Genomic DNA, 23,111 nt, shown 5'->3' with positions numbered 1-23,111 from the left:
TAACCCTTTAATATCAAGAAGTGACACTGACTCATTTCAAAAGTCGCAGTTTCACGTCTTCACATGATGGAGAAGTGAACGAGTGAGTCAGAAGATGCACCGGGTATATGTTAGTGCAGCTGCCAGAGGGGGGCGCTGTTTAGAAGCAATTTAAGAAGTCCCTGTAGCAGTTTGTGTTATTATAATAGAAATATAATTTTAAAAAAGTGAGTCAAAATATGTTATAATAAATCATCTATTGTTGCAAATATTTATATTTGTACTATTTTTTATCTCTCATTCTCTTTATGTAAATGCAGTGGTAAATTGCCGGTCTGGCCCTTTAATGTGATTAAAAATGGCTGGATCTGGCAGCTCACCACTGTTATGGCGCCCCCTGGCTGTGTAGTGCAGACTCACACACACACACACACATACATAGAGACTTGGCTTCATCATCATCATCATCATCATCATCATCATCATGTCGGCAGCTCACGTTACTCTGTTATTTATAACCTCTCTCTCTCTCTCTCTCTCTCTCTCTCTCTCTCTGTAAAGTAATATCTGACATGATCTCACTCGTCCTCCTCCTCTTACATCTCTCCATTCCCTCCCACATTCCCGGCTTCCATCCCGTGTTTTCTTTCCTCCTCTCCCTCTCCCTCTCCAGGGGCCTCTTCCAAAATAAACTCAGTGTGTAGTTTATTCCCGATGAGCGCGAAGAAATACGACGTAAACAACAGGTGCGTCTCGAAAAGTCTTCAGACGGATCTGTGCAGTTTTTCCGGATTCACCGGATTGGACTCGATTTACGCAGTTTCCCCCCCGTTACTATGTTAAAACGTAACAAATACAGAGGCGATAACAACGTGCGATATAATAATCTTCTTTCATTGTCACCGAGTACGTAAAAGTACTTGTGTATTTGTGAAATTTGTAAATACGACCAAAACTGGCCCACCAGCATCAGTTAGTCCGGTGGATGATTTAACAAATCGGAATTTAGCCTAAACTAAAATGTTTGGTTTGAAAAATCTGAATAAAAGGTAAAAGATTTGACGACACTGACTCAATATGACTCGACTTATTGAGTTTTTAACGTTTTTTTTTAAACGTTAACGTTCCAAATCCTTATTGTTTGTTTGTTTGTTTTAAAACCTTTGCGGCCTGCAAGTATGTGTAAAATGTTGCAACTTATATTACACACATAGTTTTGAATTTGTAAACAACAATTTTCCAGATTTTGCAAATTTCTTTGGGGACCACCAAAAAATCTTCCATGACCACAAACTACAACTCAGTGGCCACGATTTACAACTTGGTGGCCACAAAATACGACTTAGTGGTCACAAATTAATAATTTGTAGCCACAAAATATGAATTACTGGCCACAAAATATGACTTAGTGGCCACAAATTACAACTTAGTGGCCACAAAATATGACTTAGTGGCCACAAAATACACAAAATACAACTTGGTGGCCACAAATTACAACTCAGTGGCCACAAATTAATAATTTGTAGCCAAAAAATATGAATTACTGGCCACAAAATATGACTTAGTGGCCACAAAATATGACTTAGTGGCCACAAATTACGACTCAGTGGCCACAAAATATGACTTAGTGGCCACAAAATACACAAAATACAACTTGGTGGCCACAAATTACAACTCAGTGGCCACAAATTAATAATTTGTAGCCAAAAAATATGAATTACTGGCCACAAAATATGACGTAGTGGCCCCAGATTTACAAATTAGTTGCCACAAAATATGACTTAGTGGCCACAAAATACACAAAATACAACTCAGTGGTCACAAATTAATAATTTGTAGCCAAAAAATATGACTTTCTTTGGGGACCCCCAAAAAATCACCCATGACCCATCTGTGGGCCCCGACCCAGTGTTTTGGAATCACTTCCTGAAGTTGTTCCCATCAATCTTCCAAATTTACCTTGGATTATGCACGATATGATGTTCGGTTCCATTTTATTTATAGAGCATCTGTTTTTCTTTCTGCAGAACACGCTTGCCCTTTGACCCCCGGTTAGACGCGGCTGCACGGACGCCATCTTGTCCGTGCAGCCGCTTCTGCCTCTCGCTCCGAGGCCCTTTATTTTTAGCCAGCGTCCGGCTCCTCTGTCAAAACTTAATATGGGAATGGCATCCCGGAGCTCCTCTCGGCGTACCTCCGTCTGCCCGTCCGGACCTTCGGGTTCCTCCAAGACGCCGAGCATCTGCAGCTTCCCCAGGCGCCCCGACGCGACTGCGCCGTCGCCGCCTTCAAACAGGTGCACGTACGACCCCGACGTGGCTCCGCCCACAGCTCGGCAGCCCCCGGGCAGTTTTTTTTGGCAGCTCCAATGCCGTGGGATCAGAGTCTCGCCCACTCGTGTCCACCCCCCGCCTCCTCCTGTGGGCGGTGGCATCAGCCAAAACCACGTGTAGCTCTTTTTAAAAGGAGGCCGTCACTGTCCGACCTGCTCTTCTCTCGCCAGCGAGGTCAGGAAGTGAACTTTTTGTTCCCACTTTGACAACAACTCCTCTCGGGGACAGAACTTCAAACCTCTCGAGCCGCTAAAACTTCCCGCCTCGTCCACGCTCAAGGGTCCGGGCTCTGAGAAGGCGACAGCCATGAAGTGGGGCTGGGTGTTCCTGGGGGCCCTCCTCTCGTTGGGGGCCCCGTCCTGGGCCGAGAAAGGCCTGGAAACGCCCGAGTACGACGGCAAGGACCGCGTGCACGACCTCAACGCCAAGAACTACAAGTCCGTCATGAAGAAGTACGACGTGATGGTGATCTACTACCACAAAAACGTGGACGGGAACCGCAGCGCCCTGAAGCAGCTCCAGATAGAGGAGGTGGCCCTGGAGGTGGGTTTTCCCGCCAAAAGCATGACACAGGACGGAAACGGGGGGGGGGTGGGGGGGGGGGGCGGGGGGGAGGGACGGCGTTTCACGTGGATAATTTGGCTCCGGTCGGGAATTTCCTGGATGCGGCGATGGCTTTTTGGGTTTAGGGTTTCAGACGAGAAGGACAACATCAGGAGAGCAGGTGCAGTCGATTCAGCGAGGTCGTGTTGTTGTTGTGAGGGGGATTCACGGATGCTTCCGGCAAAGTGCGACGGGATAGATGCTAAGATGCTAACCTGAACACGGAGCGTCTCAGGTCAGCAACTTCTGCCGAGAAGACCTTGTTCAGATTAGGGTTTGAAAGTTAATCCTTTTTTAATCTCATATCCTACAATCTGCCATCGTTCTATCTACAAGTTCTTATCGTTGCATGAGGATACAGAGTTTTGATCGGTCGTGTCCTTGATGACTTCTTAATCTTTCGCACAGGGAATATTGAACTGAAACTTGATTGGATATTGTCCACTAATTGCTCAGAATTATTCAAAATCTGGACTGAAAAACAACAACTTTGTTTTTATTTGTCAACAAATCATTTTCAAATTTTGAAAATGTGCTCCTAGGACCCATTTGTGGGTCCCAACCCACTGTTTTGGCATCACTTTATCTTCAAATCTTCCAATTTACCTTGAATTATACAACATTTGAGATGGTTCCATTTTATTTTCCACAAATCGGGTTGAATTCTGAACGTTGTAGCTCCTCCTCGTGTTTGTGTGATTTTTAAAATCGTATTTCGCGTCACTCTTGCGCGACAGTGACGTAAACTCTCCAAATGTGATATTTTGTGACGTTCCGTGTTAGAAATCCTTCGTTCGGATTCACTGAAGTGACCCGAACTTACTCAACCCGGGCACCAGAAGACCGGGAATCTCCCCCTGCTAGCTTAAAGGGGGGCCGTACCTATATTCCCCGGGTCCTATGTTCCCCGCTTTGTATGTGACCGGGGAACATCAGACCCTTTTTCTAAAAAGGTCTTCCTTGATCCCCGCTGTTCGCCCAAAGAGACGTAAACTCTCCCAAATGTGATATTTCCGGACGTTCTGTGTTTGAAATCTGTCGTTCGGATTCAATGAAGTGACCCAAACTTACTAAACCCGGGCACCAGTAGAGCGTGCAACTCCCCTGCTAGCTTAAAGGGGGCCGTACCTATGTTCCCCGGGCATACATAGGTATGGAACATAGGACCCGGGGAACATAGGTACGACCCCGCTTAAGTGTCCCCGCTAGCTTAAAACACCCATTTTTTCCTCTATGGACTTTGGTGCAAAGGAGTTATTCGTCGTTTGAATGTTGAGATAAACTCAGGGAGGGTTTATTCTTGGTTTATTGTCGAAGCTGTAGATTTTATTAGACGAGCTGTAAAGTGTGAAGTGGCTACGCTAGCAGCGAGCGCGGCGTTGGTACGACCAGTGGATGCACCTGGAGCCCAGTGTCAGCCGGCGCGTCCACGTCAGTGTCCTCTTACAGAGTGTTCCTGACACATCACTCACCTCTGAAATAGCCCGGGCCCCCCCCCCCCCCCCCCAGTTTCTAATTCACCGACTGCACACGGCTCTGTTTTGTCTGTCACGTTCTCAGCTGAGCACTAAACCGTCATTGGATCTGATCGATTCCCCATCTCCGTCGGCGGCGGCGGCGGCGGCGGCGGCGATGCCAAGTCGGACGCGTCTTGGCCCGTAGGACGAGCTCTTACTTTTGTTACTTCATTAGCGACTTCCTGCCAGTTTGCGGCCCTCGCGGCCAATCAGGCGAGAGGCTTAAAATAGCAGGTCATTACCACCTATGAATCAGGGAAACGTGTGAATTATTGAAGCGCGGCGCTTGGGGGGGATTTGAATCTTAACTGCCTTTGTCCACATCCTGAGTATATGATTCTATTTATAGCGTTTACAGCAGGCAGCAGCCACTTTATTATGAAATTAGATTTGTGTCGGTAGTTTTCAAACAAACAAAAAAATGAACAACATCAACATCAAAATACAATAAAAAATTATTGATTAAATCCTTCAGATGTATTGGATTTTATTTGTTTGAAAACAGCAATTATTAGCTGATATTTAGAAGCTAATAATTGTAAGTATCTAACGTTTACAGTAGTGCTGCGCCATTAACGGCGCTAGCGGCGTTAACGCATGGCGCGTTTCCATGACGACTGACTGGAAAAAGACGCGCGTGACGTTATGTTTACGTGACTCCCGATTTGTTAAAATGTGTTGCTAAAGTAACGCTAAACGTTAAAAACAGAGGCACACATACGCAGTACACAGCGTATGCTAGTTATTTATAGTGCTGCTATTTTCCTTTAATAAACAAACCGCTCCAGTTCGACTGTTGCCGCACTAACGGTGCTAAAGGAGCTAACGGCACTAAAGGAGCTAACGGAGCTAACGGAGCTAACTGGTAAGCGGGGGCCAGGACTCCAGTGCCGCGGCACGAAAAACTGCATCACTTTAGAGACTCATTTTAACAATCGTGAGTCACGTAAATATAGCGGCACGCGCATCTTTTTGCGGTCAGTCGTCATGGAAACGCGTCATGCGTTAACGTTAGCGCATGACCGGAAAAAGACGCGTGTGACGTCATGTTTACGTGACTCCCCGATTTGTTAAAATGAGTCGCTAAAGTTACGCTAAACGTTAAAAACAGAGGCACACATACGCAGTACACAGGGTATGCTAGTTATTTATAGTGCTGCTATTTTCCTTTAATAAACAAACCGCTCCAGTTCGACTGTTGGCGTGCTAACGGCGCTAAAGGAGCTAACGCAGCTAAAGGAGCTAACGGAGCTAACTGGTAAGCGGGTGCCAGGACTCCTGTGCCGCGGTACAAAAAACTGCGTTCCTTTAGAGACTCATTTTAACAATCGTGAGTCACGTAAACATAGCGCCACGCGCATCTTTTTGCGGTCAGTCGTCATGGAAACGCGTCATGCGTTAACGTTAGCGCATGACCGGAAAAAGACGCGTGTGACGTCATGTTTACGTGACTCCCGATTTGTTAAAATTAGTCTCTAAAGTAACGCTAAACGTTAAAAACAGAGGCACACATACGCAGTACACAGGTACGCTAGTTATTTGTAGCGATGTTTTTTTCCTTTAATAAACAAACCGCTCCAGTTTGACTGTAGGCGCGCTTACGGCGCTAAAGGACCTAAAGGAGCTAACGCAGCTAACTTGTAAACAGGTGCCAGGACTCCAGTGCCGCTCATTTTAACAATCAGGTGTCACGTAAACATAGCGCCACGAGTATTTTTTCCGGTCAGTTGTCATGGAAACGCGTCACGCGCTAACGTTAATGCCGCTAACGTCTAAATCTGCTGTCGCTCCAAAACTCAGCCACCAAATCAGCCAATAAAAGAGGGGGAAATGGTTCTCAAACTGTGGTGCGTGTACCATCAGTGGTACGAAGGTTTCCTCTGCTGGTACTTGTAGGGAATTTAGAAATACCATAGATATATATTATCTATAATTTAGCGTACCCTTTTGTTATATAAAGTGTTTTGGTGATATTTTATCAGATTGGCGGGGAATAAATAAAAAAAACTGACTAAAAAACATAATTAGATCAAAATATTCACATCATTTTTTGGCCGTTTCCTGACGTAATTTCTTCAATTTCGAAACCTATAAATAAATATTAGTTGTATTTCAGCACATTTCCTTGCTAGAGAACCTTTAAAGGTACAGACTGTAGGATTTAGCAATATATTCCTTAAATAAACATAAAAAAGTGAATTCTGTCCTAGTTATTATATTTTACAAAATCCTATTTATGATTTTTATGTTTTTACAAATGGAAACAGTTTCACAGAAGTCTTACATAGTGCACCTTTAAGTGCCATCATGTTTGGTTGCAGCTTCTGTTGACGTGTGACCGACTTACCGCCCTAAAAATATGCCTGACACTTGACCTTTGACCCCCGTCCTGCTGCGTTCACCTTAGTCTGCGAAAAATAATCTCTCGGGCCGCCCCCCCCCCCCCCCCCCTCAAAAAATAAAACCCCATTAGCATCCGTAAGCTCAGACACGATGTTTCCTACAGAGAATGAAATGGAAATGCGAGAATTTGACGGATTGGTTGTTATCGAGCGTCTCGCCGCCGCCGCTTTAGCTGGCGTTAGCGTTTAGCCTCTGAAGCGGCCGTGAAACGCCAACGGCGTCTCAGATTCTGAAACTCGAGACTTCGGGGAACGGCGGGGGGGAAAAACAATAAGCCTTTAATTCACAGATACGTGCGTCTGTCGCTGTACGACGCTAACGTTACAGAGCGGATGGGAAACGTGAGAGTGGCACTTCCATTAGAGACCGAAAGAGACGAGACGGAGGAGACGACGTCTTCTGTGGACGCTCCGGCTTTGTCTCGTCTCCTCAGAGGTTTGAGAAAAGGTCAAAGATGGTCGCCGTGGTAACGGTTACACAGACAACACAGTGAGTGATGGAGACGCCGTCCTTTCAGCGACGCAGTAAATATCACACTTCCATTATAAATGATGGGGGGTGAAATGCTGCGTGAGTCATTTCTGAGATTCTGTGACTCAGTCACTTCATCAGTGTCACTGCTTTTATTTATAGTCTTTTATTTGATTTATTATGATTAGTTTTGTAGAATATATTATTTGCACATTTATTCTTGTTTAATGTTTTATATATATATATTAATTATTTTAGGATGTTTATTCATAATTATTCGTTTTTTAATACATATCATAGTTTATTTTATTTATTCTTATTTCGTATTTTTTTATTTATCCATATTTATTTGTTTCAGGTTTTTTGTATGATATACTTTGATCTTTTATTAATTTTACTATATCTTAGTATTATTAGTTTTGTAGAATATATTATTTTCATGTTTATTCTTGTTTAATATTTTCTATTTAATTTTGACCTTTCCTATATTTTATTTATTTATTTTAATTATTTTAGGATATTCTATTTATTCATTATTGTTTTAGTGCATATTATATTATTATTATTATTTTATTTTGTATTTATTTACCCATATTTGTTTGTTTCCGTTTTTTTCATATTGTATTATTTTCTTACTTATTCTTATTTAATTAACGTTGTTGCTTTATGAATTTTAGTACATTTCATTTATTCATATTTTATTTATTTATCCATATTTATTTGTTTCAGTTTTTTTGTTTTATATTATTGACACGTAATTAATTAATTAATTAATTAAATAATTAATTAATTAATTAAATAACTAAATAAATAAATAAATAAATAATTAAATAATTAATTAAATAAATAATTAAGTACAAAATTAAATAAACAATAAATTAATTAAATAATAAATAATTTAATTATTAATTAATTAAATTATTAATTCATCCATTTAAACAAATAATTATCTAAACAAATAACTCATTAGTTAATTAATTAATTATGTATAAATAAGTATTTATCACTAATGGAAAATAAACTAAAATTCCAGAGTGGAGTGGTAAAGTGAGTTTTTGAGCTCCTGCAGTTTTCTTCAGTGTGATTAAAAAGCAGCTTGACGACGTGCAGCAGAAGGATCTTACTGTATGTGACATGTTTGTCATGTTTGTCATGTGTTGATCTCAGAGTGAGTCACGCACAGATGGACGTTCACAGGCCGCGGTGAATCAGCTCGCGTGAAAACTGCCCGTGGTGTTTCGCACGTCTACCATCGGACCGTGTTGTCCTGAGAAAAAATAACTTTTTTACTGTTAATTAATATTTTAATTAGGAATCATGTCTGTGTCACAGTGCAGTGTATGTGTGTGAATGTGTGTGTGTGTGTGTGTGTGTGTGTGTGTGTGTTATGATGTAACAGCGTCCATGTGTTGGCAGCAGCTATTACTAGTTTAACGCGTGACTGAGGCGGGAAAAGCCGACGACAGCTTCTCAAAGTTCACAGATCACAGGACGATCACTGACACGTGAACTCCGGACTCTGATGCTTTGAAAACTTTCACAGATTCAACCACGACTTTGTGAAAAGTGACATAATTCTTACTGTTTTCCATAGAGATTCACTTAATACAGCAGCAGCGTTAAGACAAATTAAACTGTACAATTACACAAATAGAGGTTGAAAAGACAACAGAATAAACAATATATCAATATGTTTTTAGAAGAGAGAGAATTGTATTTGTTTAAAGCATTTTGAGCACAAAGCTTTGTTTTTGCAAAGAAATAATTAGAGAAGATTTTAATTAGTGCCAATTTACCTGTCCTCATCATTCCCCTGTCCTTCTCATCATTCACCTGTCCTCGTCATCATTCACCTGTCCTCATCATTCACCTGTCCTTCTCATCATTCACCTGTCCTTCTCACCATTCACCTCTCCTCATCATTCACCTGTCCTTCTCATCATTCACCTGTCCTCATCATTCACCTGTCCTCATCATCATTCACCTGCCCTTCTCATCATTCACCTGTCCTTATTATTCTTTCACCTGTCCTCATCATCATTCACCTGTCCTCATCATCATTCACCTGTCCTCATCATTCACCTGTCCTTCTCCATCATTCACCTGTCATCATCATCATTCACCTGTCCTCGTCATTCACCTGTCCTCATCATTCCCCTGTCATCATTCACCTGTCCTCATCATTCACCTGTCCTTATTTTTCATTCACCTGTCCTCATCATTCACCTGTCCTCATCATTCACCTGTCCTTCTCCATCATTCACCTGTCATCATCATCATTCACCTGTCCTCGTCATTCACCTGTCCTCATCATTCCCCTGTCATCATTCACCTGTCCTCATCATTCACCTGTCCTTATTTTTCATTCACCTGTCCTCATCATTCACCTGTCCTCATCATTCACCTGTCCTTATTTTTCATTCACCTGTCCTCATCATTCACCTGTCCTCGTCATTCACCTGTCCTTCTCATCATTCACCTGTCCTTATTATTGATCCACCTGTCCTCATCATTCACCTGTCCTTATTATTCATTCACCTGTCCTCATCATTCACCTGTCCTTATTATTCATTCACCTGTCCTTATATTTCATTCACCTGTCGTCATTCATCTCTCATGATCATCATCATTCACCTGTCCTCATCGTTCACCTGTCCTTCTCATCATTCACCTGTCCTTATTATTCATCCATCTGTCCTCATCGTTCACCTGTCCTTCTCATCATTCACCTGTCCTTATTATTCATCCATCTGTCCTCATCGTTCACCTGTCCTCATCATTCACCTGTCCTTATTTTTCATTCACCTGTCCTCATCATTCACCTGTCCTCATCATTCACCTGTCCTCATCATTCATCTCTCATGATCATCATCATTCACCAGTCCTCATCGTTCACCTGTCATCATCATCATCATTCACCTGTCCTCATCATTCATCTCTCATGATCATCATCATTTACCTGTCCTCATCATTCACCTGTCCTTATTATTCATTCACCTGTCCTTATCTTTCATTCACCTGTCCTCATCATTCACCTGTCCTCATCATTCACCTGTCCTCTTTATTCATATTTTTTTTAAACTCAAGTACACAAAAAAAACCAACAGTCACACGAGTAAATGTAATATATAAGTATATATCTAAGTATAATTATGTAAAATTTTTTTATCTCATGTCCAAATCACCGTCAAAATATCTCATTCAACTTTTTCTGGACGTCATATTAAGAAGAAATGTGATTCCTGCTGCTCTGTGAAACTGAACCCCCCCTCCCCCCCCTTCAGATTTTCACGACTCACCGTGGCTGTCTGGCCTCGTCTTGTGTCACATGACCACCTGACAGTGACTGGGCATAAGAGAATCGCTGCCAAGAGCTTAAACGGGTGTCGACAGACTGAACTGTTGATATCTGAGAATGACTGAGTGAATCCGGACGGGAGCGAGTTTCGGAGTTTGAGGAATAAAAAAACGTGACGGACGTCGCTCGAGTGTCGGGTGTCGCCTCACGTCCGTCGCCTCCCGTCTCCACTCCCACTTTTTCTATATGTAACAGATCTGTCACGCCCATATATGGCTGCAGTCCTCGCTGCTTCCCACAGCCTCACCTCTCTCTTATAAATACCCCAGCGTTACTAATATGTCCGCGCTAACGGGGGGAGGGTGTTTTTTTTGGGGGGGTAACAGTTCGGTTGTGTCGTGAGTCGGCATCGGATAACGTATGGACCTTTAACGTCACGCTTACCCTGAACCCACGACCTGCAAACTGCGCAGTTTTTAACTCTTAGAATCACCCGGAAAAATTACGAAAATGAATTGTTAGTAATTGAAGTAGGGATGGGAATCGGTATCTGTTGACAGATACTGGTCAGAATCACTGGATCGGATATCGGATTGGTAAAAATGTAGAATCCGATAGAATCCAAAAATCCTACGTGTTGCAAAACCATTTTAATCACGTAATGTCAGTCCTGTGTATGTGTGTACTTATATTTATATCCTTGTGAGGACCGAGATATGTTAAATACCTTGTGGGGACATTTTTGTCTGGGCCCCTTGAAAGGGCTTTTTCAGGGTTAGGGTTAGGCACTTTACTTTAGTCGTGTTGGAAATCCTGGAAAAAAACAGTTAGCGCAGGCGTTATTTTGAGTTCAAAAGTTCCCTTTCCCGCGAAACTCCGCCTCCACAGAACAGGAACGGCGTTTTCTTTGGCAGTAGCTCTTCCCCCCCCCAAAAAATGTATTTTGTTTGCGACTGACACCTGTTGTTGGCACCTTTTCAGCCATAGCGTTGCTGTCATGTTGGATTTAGCGATGCTAGCATAAGCTCTGGCGTTGTCTTCTAAGCATTTGCGATTAGTGCACGAAGAGGGGTATGTGTATGGGGGGACGGAGGGCAGATGGCGCTTTGATTGATGCGTCACGATCCAATTAATTTGTTGGGATTGTTCAACATGATCGGAGGGTATTTTCAAAGGCCTGTCTGTTCATTTTAAATTTTTCCATTAACTAATTAATTACTTAATTAATAAATTACTTACTTCATTAGTTAATTACTTATTTACTTAGTTAGTTAAGTAATTGTTTAATTAAATACATAATTAATTATTTAATTAATTAATTAAATACACAATTAAGTAATTATTTAATTAAATACACAATTAGGTAATTCATTAATTAAATACACAATTAATTATTTAATTAATTAAATACACAATTAATTATTTAATTAATTAAATACACAATTAAGTAATTATTTAATTAAATACACAATTAGGTAATTCATTAATTAAATACACAATTAATTATTTAATTAATTAAATACACAATTAATTATTTAATTAATTAAATACACAATTAAGTAATTATTTAATTAAATACACAATTAGGTAATTCATTAATTAAATACACAATTATTTATTTAATTAATTAAATAATTAAATACACAACTTATTAGTTAATTAATGCATTAATTAATGCATTAATTAAAAATAAATAAATAATATATTTAATAAATAATGTATTAATTAAGTAATTCACTTATTTATTTATTTATTTATTGTGATTGTGATTTTAAGCAATACGTAATAAATTACCTCCCACCTTTATCTTATAGGTAGGGAATACATTATGTCAATGGTGTGTCCTCACTAAGATATAAAGACCAGTTTGTGTGTGTGTGTCCACTCTCAGTGTTTAAAGTTTGCACTCATTCTGTCTCCTGTGAAGGCCCACGCCACTCGATTTGTTGTAAACCTGGAGGCTGTGACTATTGTGCTTTGCCCCTAAAGCGTTGCCTCTTCTTGCAGTTGATCGTAAGCGAAGCAGCTCGTATCTTTCAGGTATGTTCAGCTCTGCCTTGTTCTTCTTCTTCTTCTTCTCTGTCTGTACAAAGGCTCATGGGCTCCCCCTTTTTTTTTTTTGTTCGTTCCTGTGGCGGCTGCTGATTGTTGTTCTTCTCTTCAACTCCTGGACTGCAGTTTAGTTTTGAACCTGACGTCAGGACCAGAACTCGCTGAAGCTATACGGCGACTGAACTGCTGTCAAAGTCCAGCAGCAGCAGCAGCAGCAGCTTTGGGCCGTACCTGCTTTCTTTTATATTGAAAAAGAGAAATATAAGGGTAGAAAAGCTTTAACACGGTCATCCATCCATACTCCAACCCAATGGTTCCCAAACTCTCTCTATGAGGACCCACGTTTTAACCATGGCAAACTATTTTGTCCCAAATTACGATAGAAATCGTCGCCTCATCTCAATTTAATCATTCCTAAGAGATGTTTAGCAAATGATATCTTCATTTTATACATGTTTTAAAAAAAAATATTAAAAAAATATTAAAAATAAATCCCAAAATATTCCCTCGCGACCCATCTGTAGGTCCCCACCCAGTGTTTGGGAAACCTATATAGACATTTTGGGAGAAAAAAAACAGTTTTAAAATAATAATTCCATTCATTACCACCCATATATAGTCCTATAATATGAGATTAGCAGACACTTAATCCAAGAAACGCCGCGATATAAAGACCCTGCAATCTTACGTTTGATATAGACGGAGATCGACAGTTTCCACTGGTTGCCGAGCAACCGCAAGGTAATGACCAGGAGCTAATTTGTACCATTTATAACCCTAGAAAGGTCTTCACTTTGGTCTTTTATACATTTTCTTACTACTTATTTGCATAAGTATTCTAATTTCTAAAATTAAGTGCTCTGAAAATGAGGTTTGAGTAAAAGTTGTCATAATCTCGGTCCAAGTATGAGTATGATAAAGAATGGATGGCGCGCGGCAAATCTACGTTTACCGTGTTAGCATACATGCTACTTGTGCTTAGTGCTTTTGGGGGCATTTGGCTGCTGATCTGCAATGCTGCTGCTTTTTTTTTTTTTTTTTCTTTGCAAGCTGCTCGATTCGCTCCATACAGAGCGTAAAAAGCTCACGTTTAAAGGGCCGGGCGTCTCGATACGCCACAGAACACCAACCAGTCCAGTGAAAACCCCTTTGGGTCGGAGCACTTCCTGCACTCTGTGGATGGAAGACACGTAGAAAACCCCACAAATACTACTACTACAACTACAACCATGCATTTCGTGGCGGTGTTTACCAAATGGAATCACCCAAATGGACGTAGGGTTGTGGAAATAACATTTCCGATAGAGCTTCCGATATTACGATAAAGCCCAGAGTGGTACGGTCGGGTTCAGCTCGGTATGTCGGACATTTTACGTTGTCAGACGTTGAGAAGGGTTACCAAAAAATAACCAACGTATACCATCCCAGTTCCTGGCACCCTTTCTGTTGGTGTACCAACCAAACAATGAGGTCTCAGTCCATTGATTTGCCGACAAAGAATCATCACTTCCTGTATCGGCATGTGCGACAATTTGGGGGGAAAATGGAGGTGTTTTCCCGAACAAAGCTTGTCGTCTTCTTGTCCGTAAACAACCGCATACCGAGAAGAAAGGCCCTCGAAATACAGGACGTCCTTTCTCGCTGCTCTTTGTTCACTGCTTATTCTTCTTTGTTGAATTTATTGGCGTGGTCCGCTGTGTTAGCTGACAAAGATATCACCGTCTGACAGACACACACACACACACACACACACACACCAAAGTGGAAATACAAGCCGTTGTACCGTTTGGCTAGCCTTAGCTCATGTCAGACCGCACCTCAGTTACCTCTCACTTTCGAGAGGCGTAGTCAGACGGAAGTAGGTCAAAATTCCTCCGTCCGTCATCGGACGTAGACGTACAACCGATGACCGGGATGACGTATTGCTATCGTATAACCGTATGCTAGTTTCAACGGTAACTGCCGAATCAGAAGTGGAGTGCTGTTCAGCTACCGCCGTGTTGGATGTATACAAAAGCTGCCCTAACCAGTACTGGCGTCTGCAGAGCAAAACCAAAATTCACGGCAGACTGGGCCGGGTTCTCCCAGGCTAACGCTTGAAAATGCGAATAAGGGAGTGTAACGTTCCGAGCTGAACCGGACTGTACCGCTCGGTGGAAACCGGTTCTTTCAGTTAGACTAGGATTTTCATATCTTCACATCCCAAGTGTGTTCTTCCATGGTGGTTTTGAAGTGGGCCTGGACCCCCTCATGAGAAACCCACGTGGGCAAACAAGGGTAGCGCCACCACGGAAACCAAGAACAAAACCCTATTTGACATGGACTTCCTGGTTCGGGAACCCTTCTCGAGGCCACCCGCCTTATATCGCAGTGGGTGATTCCAGGTGGTGGAACACCATCGTATCATGGCGATGTCTTTACTTTAAAGGTATTTTAATTCGTTTAAAAGCAAGTACTTTGGAGTTTTCTTTGACATTGTTTGTACCACGCGTAGAAAACGCCACCGTACATTTACAGTAAGTGTAAATATGTCGTCCGGTAGCATGTCGAACGTATGCCGTGTTGATATTTTCGACCACACCTGTTGCGGCATCTCCTCTTCCTTTTGGCTCAAGTTCTGCTCCTCTTGTTCTTCTTCTTCTTCTTCTTCTTTGGTGTCTGGGAAAAAACTCTGCTGACCCCTCCACACCCTCACCCTCACCCTCACCCCCCCCCCACTGTCGATTGTTGGCTTCGGTTTCACTCCGGTTTTAGAAAGTGCAAGGCAGCAGTGCGGCGCTTTTGCTTTTAAGGCCGTGAAATTGAGATGAAACGCCGAGGGTTTTACCGTCGGAAATGAGACGTTTCGTCGGGAGATCTGAGATTAAGTGGGAAACGTCGAATCTGTGGCGTCCGCGTGGAACTAAACGAAGCGTTCTTCACCTAACCCCTCGCCTCTCTCTCTCTCTCTGTATCTTCATGTCTGCAGCTCGCAGCTCAAGTCCTGGACGATCTCAACGATGAAGACATTGGATTCGGCCTGGTGGACGAAAAGAAAGACGCTGCTGTTGCTAAGAAGCTGGGTAAGCCTGTGTAAATGAAGACGAGTTTACATGATCAGTTATGACCATAATGTTGTCGTATATGCTATTTACAATGTATGAATGTATGTATTTAACCTTTAAAGTGTCTTAAATGTACTAAATTTCATAATTAACAATAACTATTTCATTGTGAATCAAGGAAATACTAATGAAATTATGTAAATATAAAATGTGACACACGGAGCAGTGTGTGATATGTGAAGCAATCCTGCCCCCAAGTGTTCACCACAGATATCACGGCATGTAGTTGAGTGGACCAAAGGTAACTAATACATTCTCTCTATATATATGTATCTATGGTCTGTCTGTGACAATCTCGCTGACCATTAGTCAGATTACCCTAAGATTTTGGATATGGGTTGACCCGATGGTGTGCATCCTTGATTTACAAATTCATGCTGATCCATTTGCCCTGATGCACTTTGACAGTGAGCTTTCTTCTCAAAACAAAAAGTATCTCGGAATGACTTGAAATTTACCATCATAATAGTCGGCATCACCCTGAACAAGGATCAGTTGAAAATATTTGCAAACGTCTCAAGGAATAATTTTTATGAATTTTTGAAATTCAGGGAATTATCCATTAGCCCTGATGCACTTTGACAGTGAGCTGACTTTCTTCAAAAAAACAAAAAGTATCTCGGAATGACTTGAAATTTACCATCATAATAGTCGGCATCGCCCTGAACAAGGATCAGTTAAAAATATTTGCAAACCTCTTACGGAATAATTTTTATGAATTTTTGAATTTCAGGGAATTATCCATTTGCCCTGATGCACTTTGACAGTGAGCTGACTTTCTTCTCAAAAACAAAAAGTATCTCGGAATGACTTAAAATTTACCATCATAATAGTCGGCATCGCCCTGAACAAGGATCAGTTGAAAATATTTGCAAACCTCTTACGGAATAATTTTAATGAATTTTTGAAATTCTAGAAATGATCCATTTGCCCTGATGCACTTTGACAGTGAGCTGACTTTCTTCTCAAAAACAAAAAGTTTTTTGGAATGACTTGAAATTTACCATCATAATAGTCAGCTTCGCCCTGAACAAGGATCTGTTGAAAATATTTGCAAATGTCTCAAGGAATAATTTTTATGAATTTTTGAAATTCAGGGAATTATCCATTTGCCCTGATGCACTTTGACAGTGAGCTGACTTTCTTCTCAAAAACAAAAAGTATCTCGGAATGACTTGAAATTCACCATCATAATAGTCGGCATCGCCCTGAACAAGGATCAGTTGAAAATATTTGCAAACCTCTTACGGAATAATTTTAATGAATTTTTGAAATTCTAGAAAATTATCCATTTGCCCTGATGCACTTTGACAGTGAGCTGACTTTCTTCTCAAAACAAAAAGTATCTCGGAATGACTTAAAATTTACCATCATAATAGTCGGCATCGCCCTGAACAAGGATCCGTTGAAAATATTTGCAAACCTGTTAAGGAATTATTTTAATGAATTTTTGAAATTCTAGAAATATTCCATTTGCCCTGATGCACTTTGACAGTGAACTGACTTTCTTCTCAAAAACAAAAAGTTTCTCGGAATGACTTGAAATTTACCATCATAATAGTCGGCATCGCCCTGAACAAGGATCCGTTGAAAATATTTGCAAATCTCTTAAGGAATAATTTTAATGAATTTTTTTAATTAAAAAAAATATCCATTTGCCCTGATGCACTTTGACAGTGAGCTGACTTTCTTCTCAAAAACAAAAAGTATCTCAGAATGATTTGAAATTTACCATCATAATAGTCGGCATCGCCCTGAACAAGGATCCGTTGAAAACATTTGCAAACCTCTTACGGAATAATTTAAATGAATTTTTGAAATTCTAGAAATGATCCATTTGCCCTGATGCACTTTGACAGTGAACTGACTTTCTTCTCAAAAACAAAAAGTATCTCGGAATGACTTGAAATTCACCATCGAAATTCAGGGAATTATCCAATTGCCCCGATGCACTTTGACAGGCACATTTGCATTGTGCCTAATGAGGTTGCACAGTTTTTGTATTATTTTCGCTTTTACGTGCCTTATCCTGCATTACCATAACTGAAAAATCTTCTTCAGCTCTCATCTCATAATGTCAATAAAGTTATCTTGAATCTTGTCAACGCTCTTTCTCTCTCCAGGTCTGGAGGAGGTGGAGAGCATCTACATCTTTGCAGACAATGAGATCATCGAGTACGACGGAGAATTGGCCGCTGACACACTGGTGGAGTTCATCTATGACGTAGGTCCAGTCTCTGACATCCGTACGTCACAACATAAAGACAGGGAATTGAACGCGCTAATCATTTTATTCTTCTGCTCGGGCAGGTGATTGAAGACCCGGTGGAGATTATTGACAACGAGCGGGAGCTGAAGGGATTCTTCAACTTGGACGAGGTCATCAGGCTGGTCGGCTATTTCAAGAGCCAAAAATCTCTTCGTAGGTTGAAGACTAAAAATATTTTTAACTTAAAAATGGGATGATGTTTGTATGGAAGCCCGAAGAGGTCTAAATATCTATATTTGATACAAAAAGTCGAAATTGTGAGATAAAAAGTCAAAATTATGATAAAAAGTAGAAATTGTGAGATAAAAAGTCAAAATTATGATAAAAAGTCATAATTATGAGATAAAAAGTCGAAATTATGTGATTAAAAAGTAAAAATTATGTGATAAAAAGTCGAAATTGTGAGATAAAAAGTCAGAAATTATGATAGAAAGTCAAAATTATGAGATAAAAAGTCGAAATTATTAGATAAAAAGTCGAAATTATGAGATAAAAAGTCAGAATTATGAGACAAAAGAGTTGAAATTGTGAGATAAAAAGTCAAAATTATGAGATAAAAAGTCAGAATTATGAGATAAAAAGTCGAAATTATGAGATAAAAAGTCGAAATTATGAGATAAAAAGTCAGAATTATGAGACAAAAGAGTTGAAATTGTGAGATAAAAAGTCAGAATTCTGAGATAAAAAGTCAAAATGATGAGATAAAAAGTCATAATTCTAAAGTCAAAACACTAAAAAACAGATAAATAAAGATAAATAATGTCATTAATCACATTTATTTTGGTCCGAGTAACTGCGGCAATAGATTTTCATCCCATGCCTCGTAATGATCATAACATAAAAAGTCATTCTCTCCATCCAGACTTCATGGAGTTCGACGATGCTGCTGAGGAGTTCCACCCCTTCGTCAAATTCTACGCCACGTTTGACCCTAAGGTTTGAATTTGTTTTTTTTTTTAATTATTTGGTATTTTCCGTCCAGTTCTCCTCACGTTTAAATATCCACCCTCTCAGATTGCGCGGAAGCTGAAGCTGAAGATCAACGAAGTCGATTTCTACGAGCCGTTCATGGAGGAGCCCGACACCATCCCGGGAAAACCCTACATCGAGTCCGAGCTCGTCGACTACATCGAGCAACACGACAGGTGAGACCCTGAACCACTGGAGGTAATACAGAAGAACAAAGGGCTGTTAGAACAATTCCAAGGTCCATTATTATTATTATTAATAGGCTTCCCACATCTGAATTTCGAAAAATTGCGTAGCCTTCGTTGGCGTGACCAGACTCTGAGTCTTTTTTGCTAAAAAGGAGCGTTGTTTGAGGGGAAACAGCTCCAGCTACTGGTCAGAATTCCTCCTGAAGCACTTCCTTTTGAGGACTTTCCTCAAAGGAGACACTGATGTGGACCCAGACACCACTGGAGGGGATACACTCTGAGAAATTAAAGTGAAGTGAAAAGTAGAACCATATAAGGTTCTTCGGCTTGTCCTCATAGGAGAACCCTTTTTGGTTCAAGGACGGGGCCTAAGGGTTCCAGGTGGAACCTTTATGAAAAGGTTCCACCTGGAACCCTTAGGCCCCGTCCCAATACCTCCCCTAACCCTACATTTTTGTCCTAACCCTACATTTTGCGTGTTGGTCGAGCAAGGGGAATTGCGATTTTTTTCCCCCTTATAATCAACCCTCAAATGTCGTGAGCTCTAGTGCGGGCTTAAAAAGAAGTGGAATATGAAATTTACCCATGATGCTTTGCGAATTCAGCGAGCCGGCTGATATTTTTCAACAAAGACGGCGGCCACATCTACCGAGGAACGTTTTCGTTGTAATATATTTTCGCAAATTAGCATGTTCCAATGTCGAATTGTGTTGGAATATGTTGGTTTGATATATACATCCAAAGGACCGTTAAAATAAGTGACGATTTATGAAAGCAGCTAGCTAACTAGCTAGCGAGCACCCGGCAAACAGCTGCCAGCTAGCTCTGCTACATCTGGGTAGTTTTGTCAGTGTTTTGGATGTGTGTAGCGGCGTTCACTTGAACACAAATACCCTGGACTCATCAGATTTCAATCACATTCGTGATTTAGCGTTTACGAGTACCGAGAAAAACGGCGTTGACGGAGAAAAACATACAGCTGATCCGCCGGCATTTTTCCTGTATGAAAATAGTAGCACGCTCCACCGGTAGAATTGCCAACATGTGACGTAGGTTAGCACGTTCGTTACGTTCACTACGCTAATTTGCATGTAGTGATGTCCCAATACCACTTCCCCTCAACGAGGGGAATTTACGGTTGAGGGCACTCAAAACCAAGGGGAAATTTTAAGGGGGAGATATTGGGACGGAGCCTAAGTGTTACCAAGAACCCTTGAAAAACAAGGTAGAACCTCAGCCTTTGTAGAAGAACGCTTTTGGAACCCTTATTTCTAAGAGTGTAGGGACGTCTGGAATGCTTTCTCCATGGTCCAATACCTACCTTTTAAGCAAAATACACACATATATATACATAAATGAAATGCTGTTGTGTTGTTTCAGGCCCACGCTGAGAAAACTTGAACCTCACAGCATGTATGAGATCTGGGTAAGACTTTGTTCGTCTGCTCACCTTCTTTACCGGTAAAGCTCTTTGCAGTGAGTAAATCCTCGTTGTGTCACCGTTTACAGGAGGACGACATTAATGGAGAACACATCGTTGCCTTTGCTGAGGAAGATGACTCTGGTATACGCGTGTTTTAATCAGACCAGCGAGATAACCGACACTCCGCCGTATATCTGACTGTTTGCTATTCCCCCCCCCCCAGATGGTTATGAGTTCCTGGAGATCCTGAAGGAGGTGGCACGTGACAACACGGACAACCCAAACCTCAGCATCATCTGGATCGACCCCGACGACTTCCCCTTGGTACGAACAACGTTTTTAACTGTGTTTGCTAGTGAACACATTGTTAGATTTGTACCTGCGTCAGGATACGTGGATATAACCATGTCCTTTCTTTGCCCGTATCTCACTTTCAGCTGGTTCCTTACTGGGAGAAGACTTTCCGCATCGACCTCTCGGCGCCTCACATTGGCGTAGTTGATGTTGAGGATGTAAGAGATCGAAAAAAATCCAAACATTATAACAAATGGTTGTATGATTGCATGCTAACCAGCTAGCGTGCCCATCTTGTAATGTCCCTCAAGTGGCAGTAGTGAGTCACTGTGTTCTGTAATCTGCCGTCAGTTCAACATGAACAAGTAAGTGTAAAACTGATTAATCCTGCATAGTTTAGCTGTACTCAAGCTAGCGTTAGCTAAACATTTGTCCCACAAGCCAGTGGCAGAGACCGCGATACGATATTATCGCGATATAAGTCATGATACTTAATACACGATACGATATCGTGAAGTTTAATGTTCAATTGTCAACATCAGACGCGCAAAATATTGCGATATTTCACTGTACCGATTTCTTCTGTATCGTATTAGCCTGTTCTGACTGTGGCAAAAGTGAATCATTTCCATATCCAACATAGGCTCGATATAAAATGCGGACTAATAATATAGTAGTATAATATATTGAACAGCCAGTAGGGGGCGTCTCAGCTGGTTGAAACATTTTCATGGTAAGTTAATGGACTGGAAGTTTCAGGTCATGTTGTCAATTTTGGCTGCCACAACCAAAACAGCGATTTCACGGAATATTGGTCCCATTTTGAGGAAATTATACATCAAAGTCTATTAGTTGCAGACCCCAGTTTCCTCGTATACTGCCCCCTGTATGTGTGGAGTATGACTTTGACACAGCTAAGCTAGCATTGAACATAGCCATATCCGACGTTGAGCTAGAACAAAGTTGATGGTTTGAAGGACTCGCTCGCACTGGATTATCACCTGAATCTACGGTATCAGTCGGATTCAAAGAGCATTTTGTAGAATTTTGTAAAAAAAAAAAAAATTGTTTTGTTGATTTAAAAAATTTTGTGCGTTATTGTCGACAGGCCGACAGCGTGTGGATGGAAATGGACGACGCGGACGACATGCCCTCAGCTGACGAGCTGGAGCAGTGGATCGAAGACGTTCTGTCTGGAAAGATTGACCCAGATAATGATGATGAAGATGATGACGATGATGATGACGATGATGATGATGATGACGATGATGATGATGATGACGACGATGACGATGATGATGACGATGATGACGATGATGATGATGACGATGATGATGACGATGATGATGACGATGATGATGACGACGATGATGACGATGACGATGATGACGACGACGACGATGATGATGATGATGATGACGATGATGATGACGACGATGATGATGACGATGACGATGATGATGACGACGACGAATAAATTTTGACCGCCATTTTTTTTTTTACGTCATCATAATTTAGCCAGTTACGGCAAAAATACAAGCAGTACCAGATATTTTTATTTTGTGGCATCTCGCACGGCAAACGCACCGCGTCTGTTTGCCTTCTGTACAGTTTCCGATGCGGGACAAGCACTGTGGCCCTATGGGAAATTTTCTATTGTCAGTTAGAGAGGACGAACCACTGTTGACGACCAGCTCTGACTCATCTCCGCGATGAATACGAGCAAATATGCTAACAAAAGCTAACGTTTTTTTTCTACCGGCGATGTCACGATGTCACAGCCCAGAGGTTTGACCCTCTGTCATCAGTTACAACGACATGTTTTCTACTTGAAGAGGAGAAGAAACGAGAGGAGAAGAAGAAGAAGAATAGAAATCGAAACTCACTGGACAGTCTTAAAAATACTGGAGAACGCCGCCATGAATGTCCAGATAATAAACCAACACAATCTGATTCGTTTCTGCTCTCATATTAAAAAATGAACTTGTGTATCCGTGTGTGTGTTTAAAACACTTTTATATTACATTAATGTTAACATTTATATATATATATGTATGTATGTATAAACGTCCTAGTACCTAGTACAAAAGGTTAGGATTTGTTTCCTTGACACAGAAGTCATGGGACATACTGTATGCGATGCTAGCAGACAGCAGCTAGCTGCTACGTGCCACAACAAAACAAACATCTTAACCACAGAAGAAAAAA

The 23,111-nt window shown here is 41.1% G+C and overlaps 1 protein-coding gene across 2 annotated transcripts; it reads left to right on the top strand.

The window, feature by feature from the left end:
- Positions 1–2,355: 2,355 nt before the first annotated feature.
- Positions 2,356–22,892, top strand: casq1b (calsequestrin 1b). 2 transcript variants are annotated; one of them, XM_083910195.1, is made up of 12 exons: positions 2,356–2,855; positions 12,612–12,644; positions 15,625–15,718; positions 17,884–17,984; positions 18,071–18,182; positions 18,892–18,965; positions 19,044–19,174; positions 20,567–20,612; positions 20,696–20,750; positions 20,833–20,933; positions 21,047–21,121; positions 22,012–22,892. In XM_083910195.1, exons 1-12 carry the CDS (start codon positions 2,619–2,621, stop codon positions 22,378–22,380), a joined length of 1,428 nt encoding a protein of 475 aa, XP_083766321.1. In that variant the 5' UTR covers positions 2,356–2,618; the 3' UTR covers positions 22,381–22,892. The 2 variants fall into 2 exon arrangements, with proteins under 2 accessions (XP_083766321.1, XP_083766322.1); XM_083910196.1 differs by lacking the exon at positions 12,612–12,644 and having other exon boundaries at positions 2,363–2,855.
- Positions 22,893–23,111: the final 219 nt, after the last annotated feature.

This window comes from Microchirus variegatus (genome assembly GCF_963457635.1).
Source record: "Microchirus variegatus genome assembly, chromosome: 2".
Taxonomy (NCBI): domain Eukaryota; kingdom Metazoa; phylum Chordata; class Actinopteri; order Pleuronectiformes; family Soleidae; genus Microchirus; species Microchirus variegatus.
The sequence above is the reverse complement of the archived record's forward strand: the minus strand, read 5'-3'. Positions and strand labels throughout refer to the sequence as shown.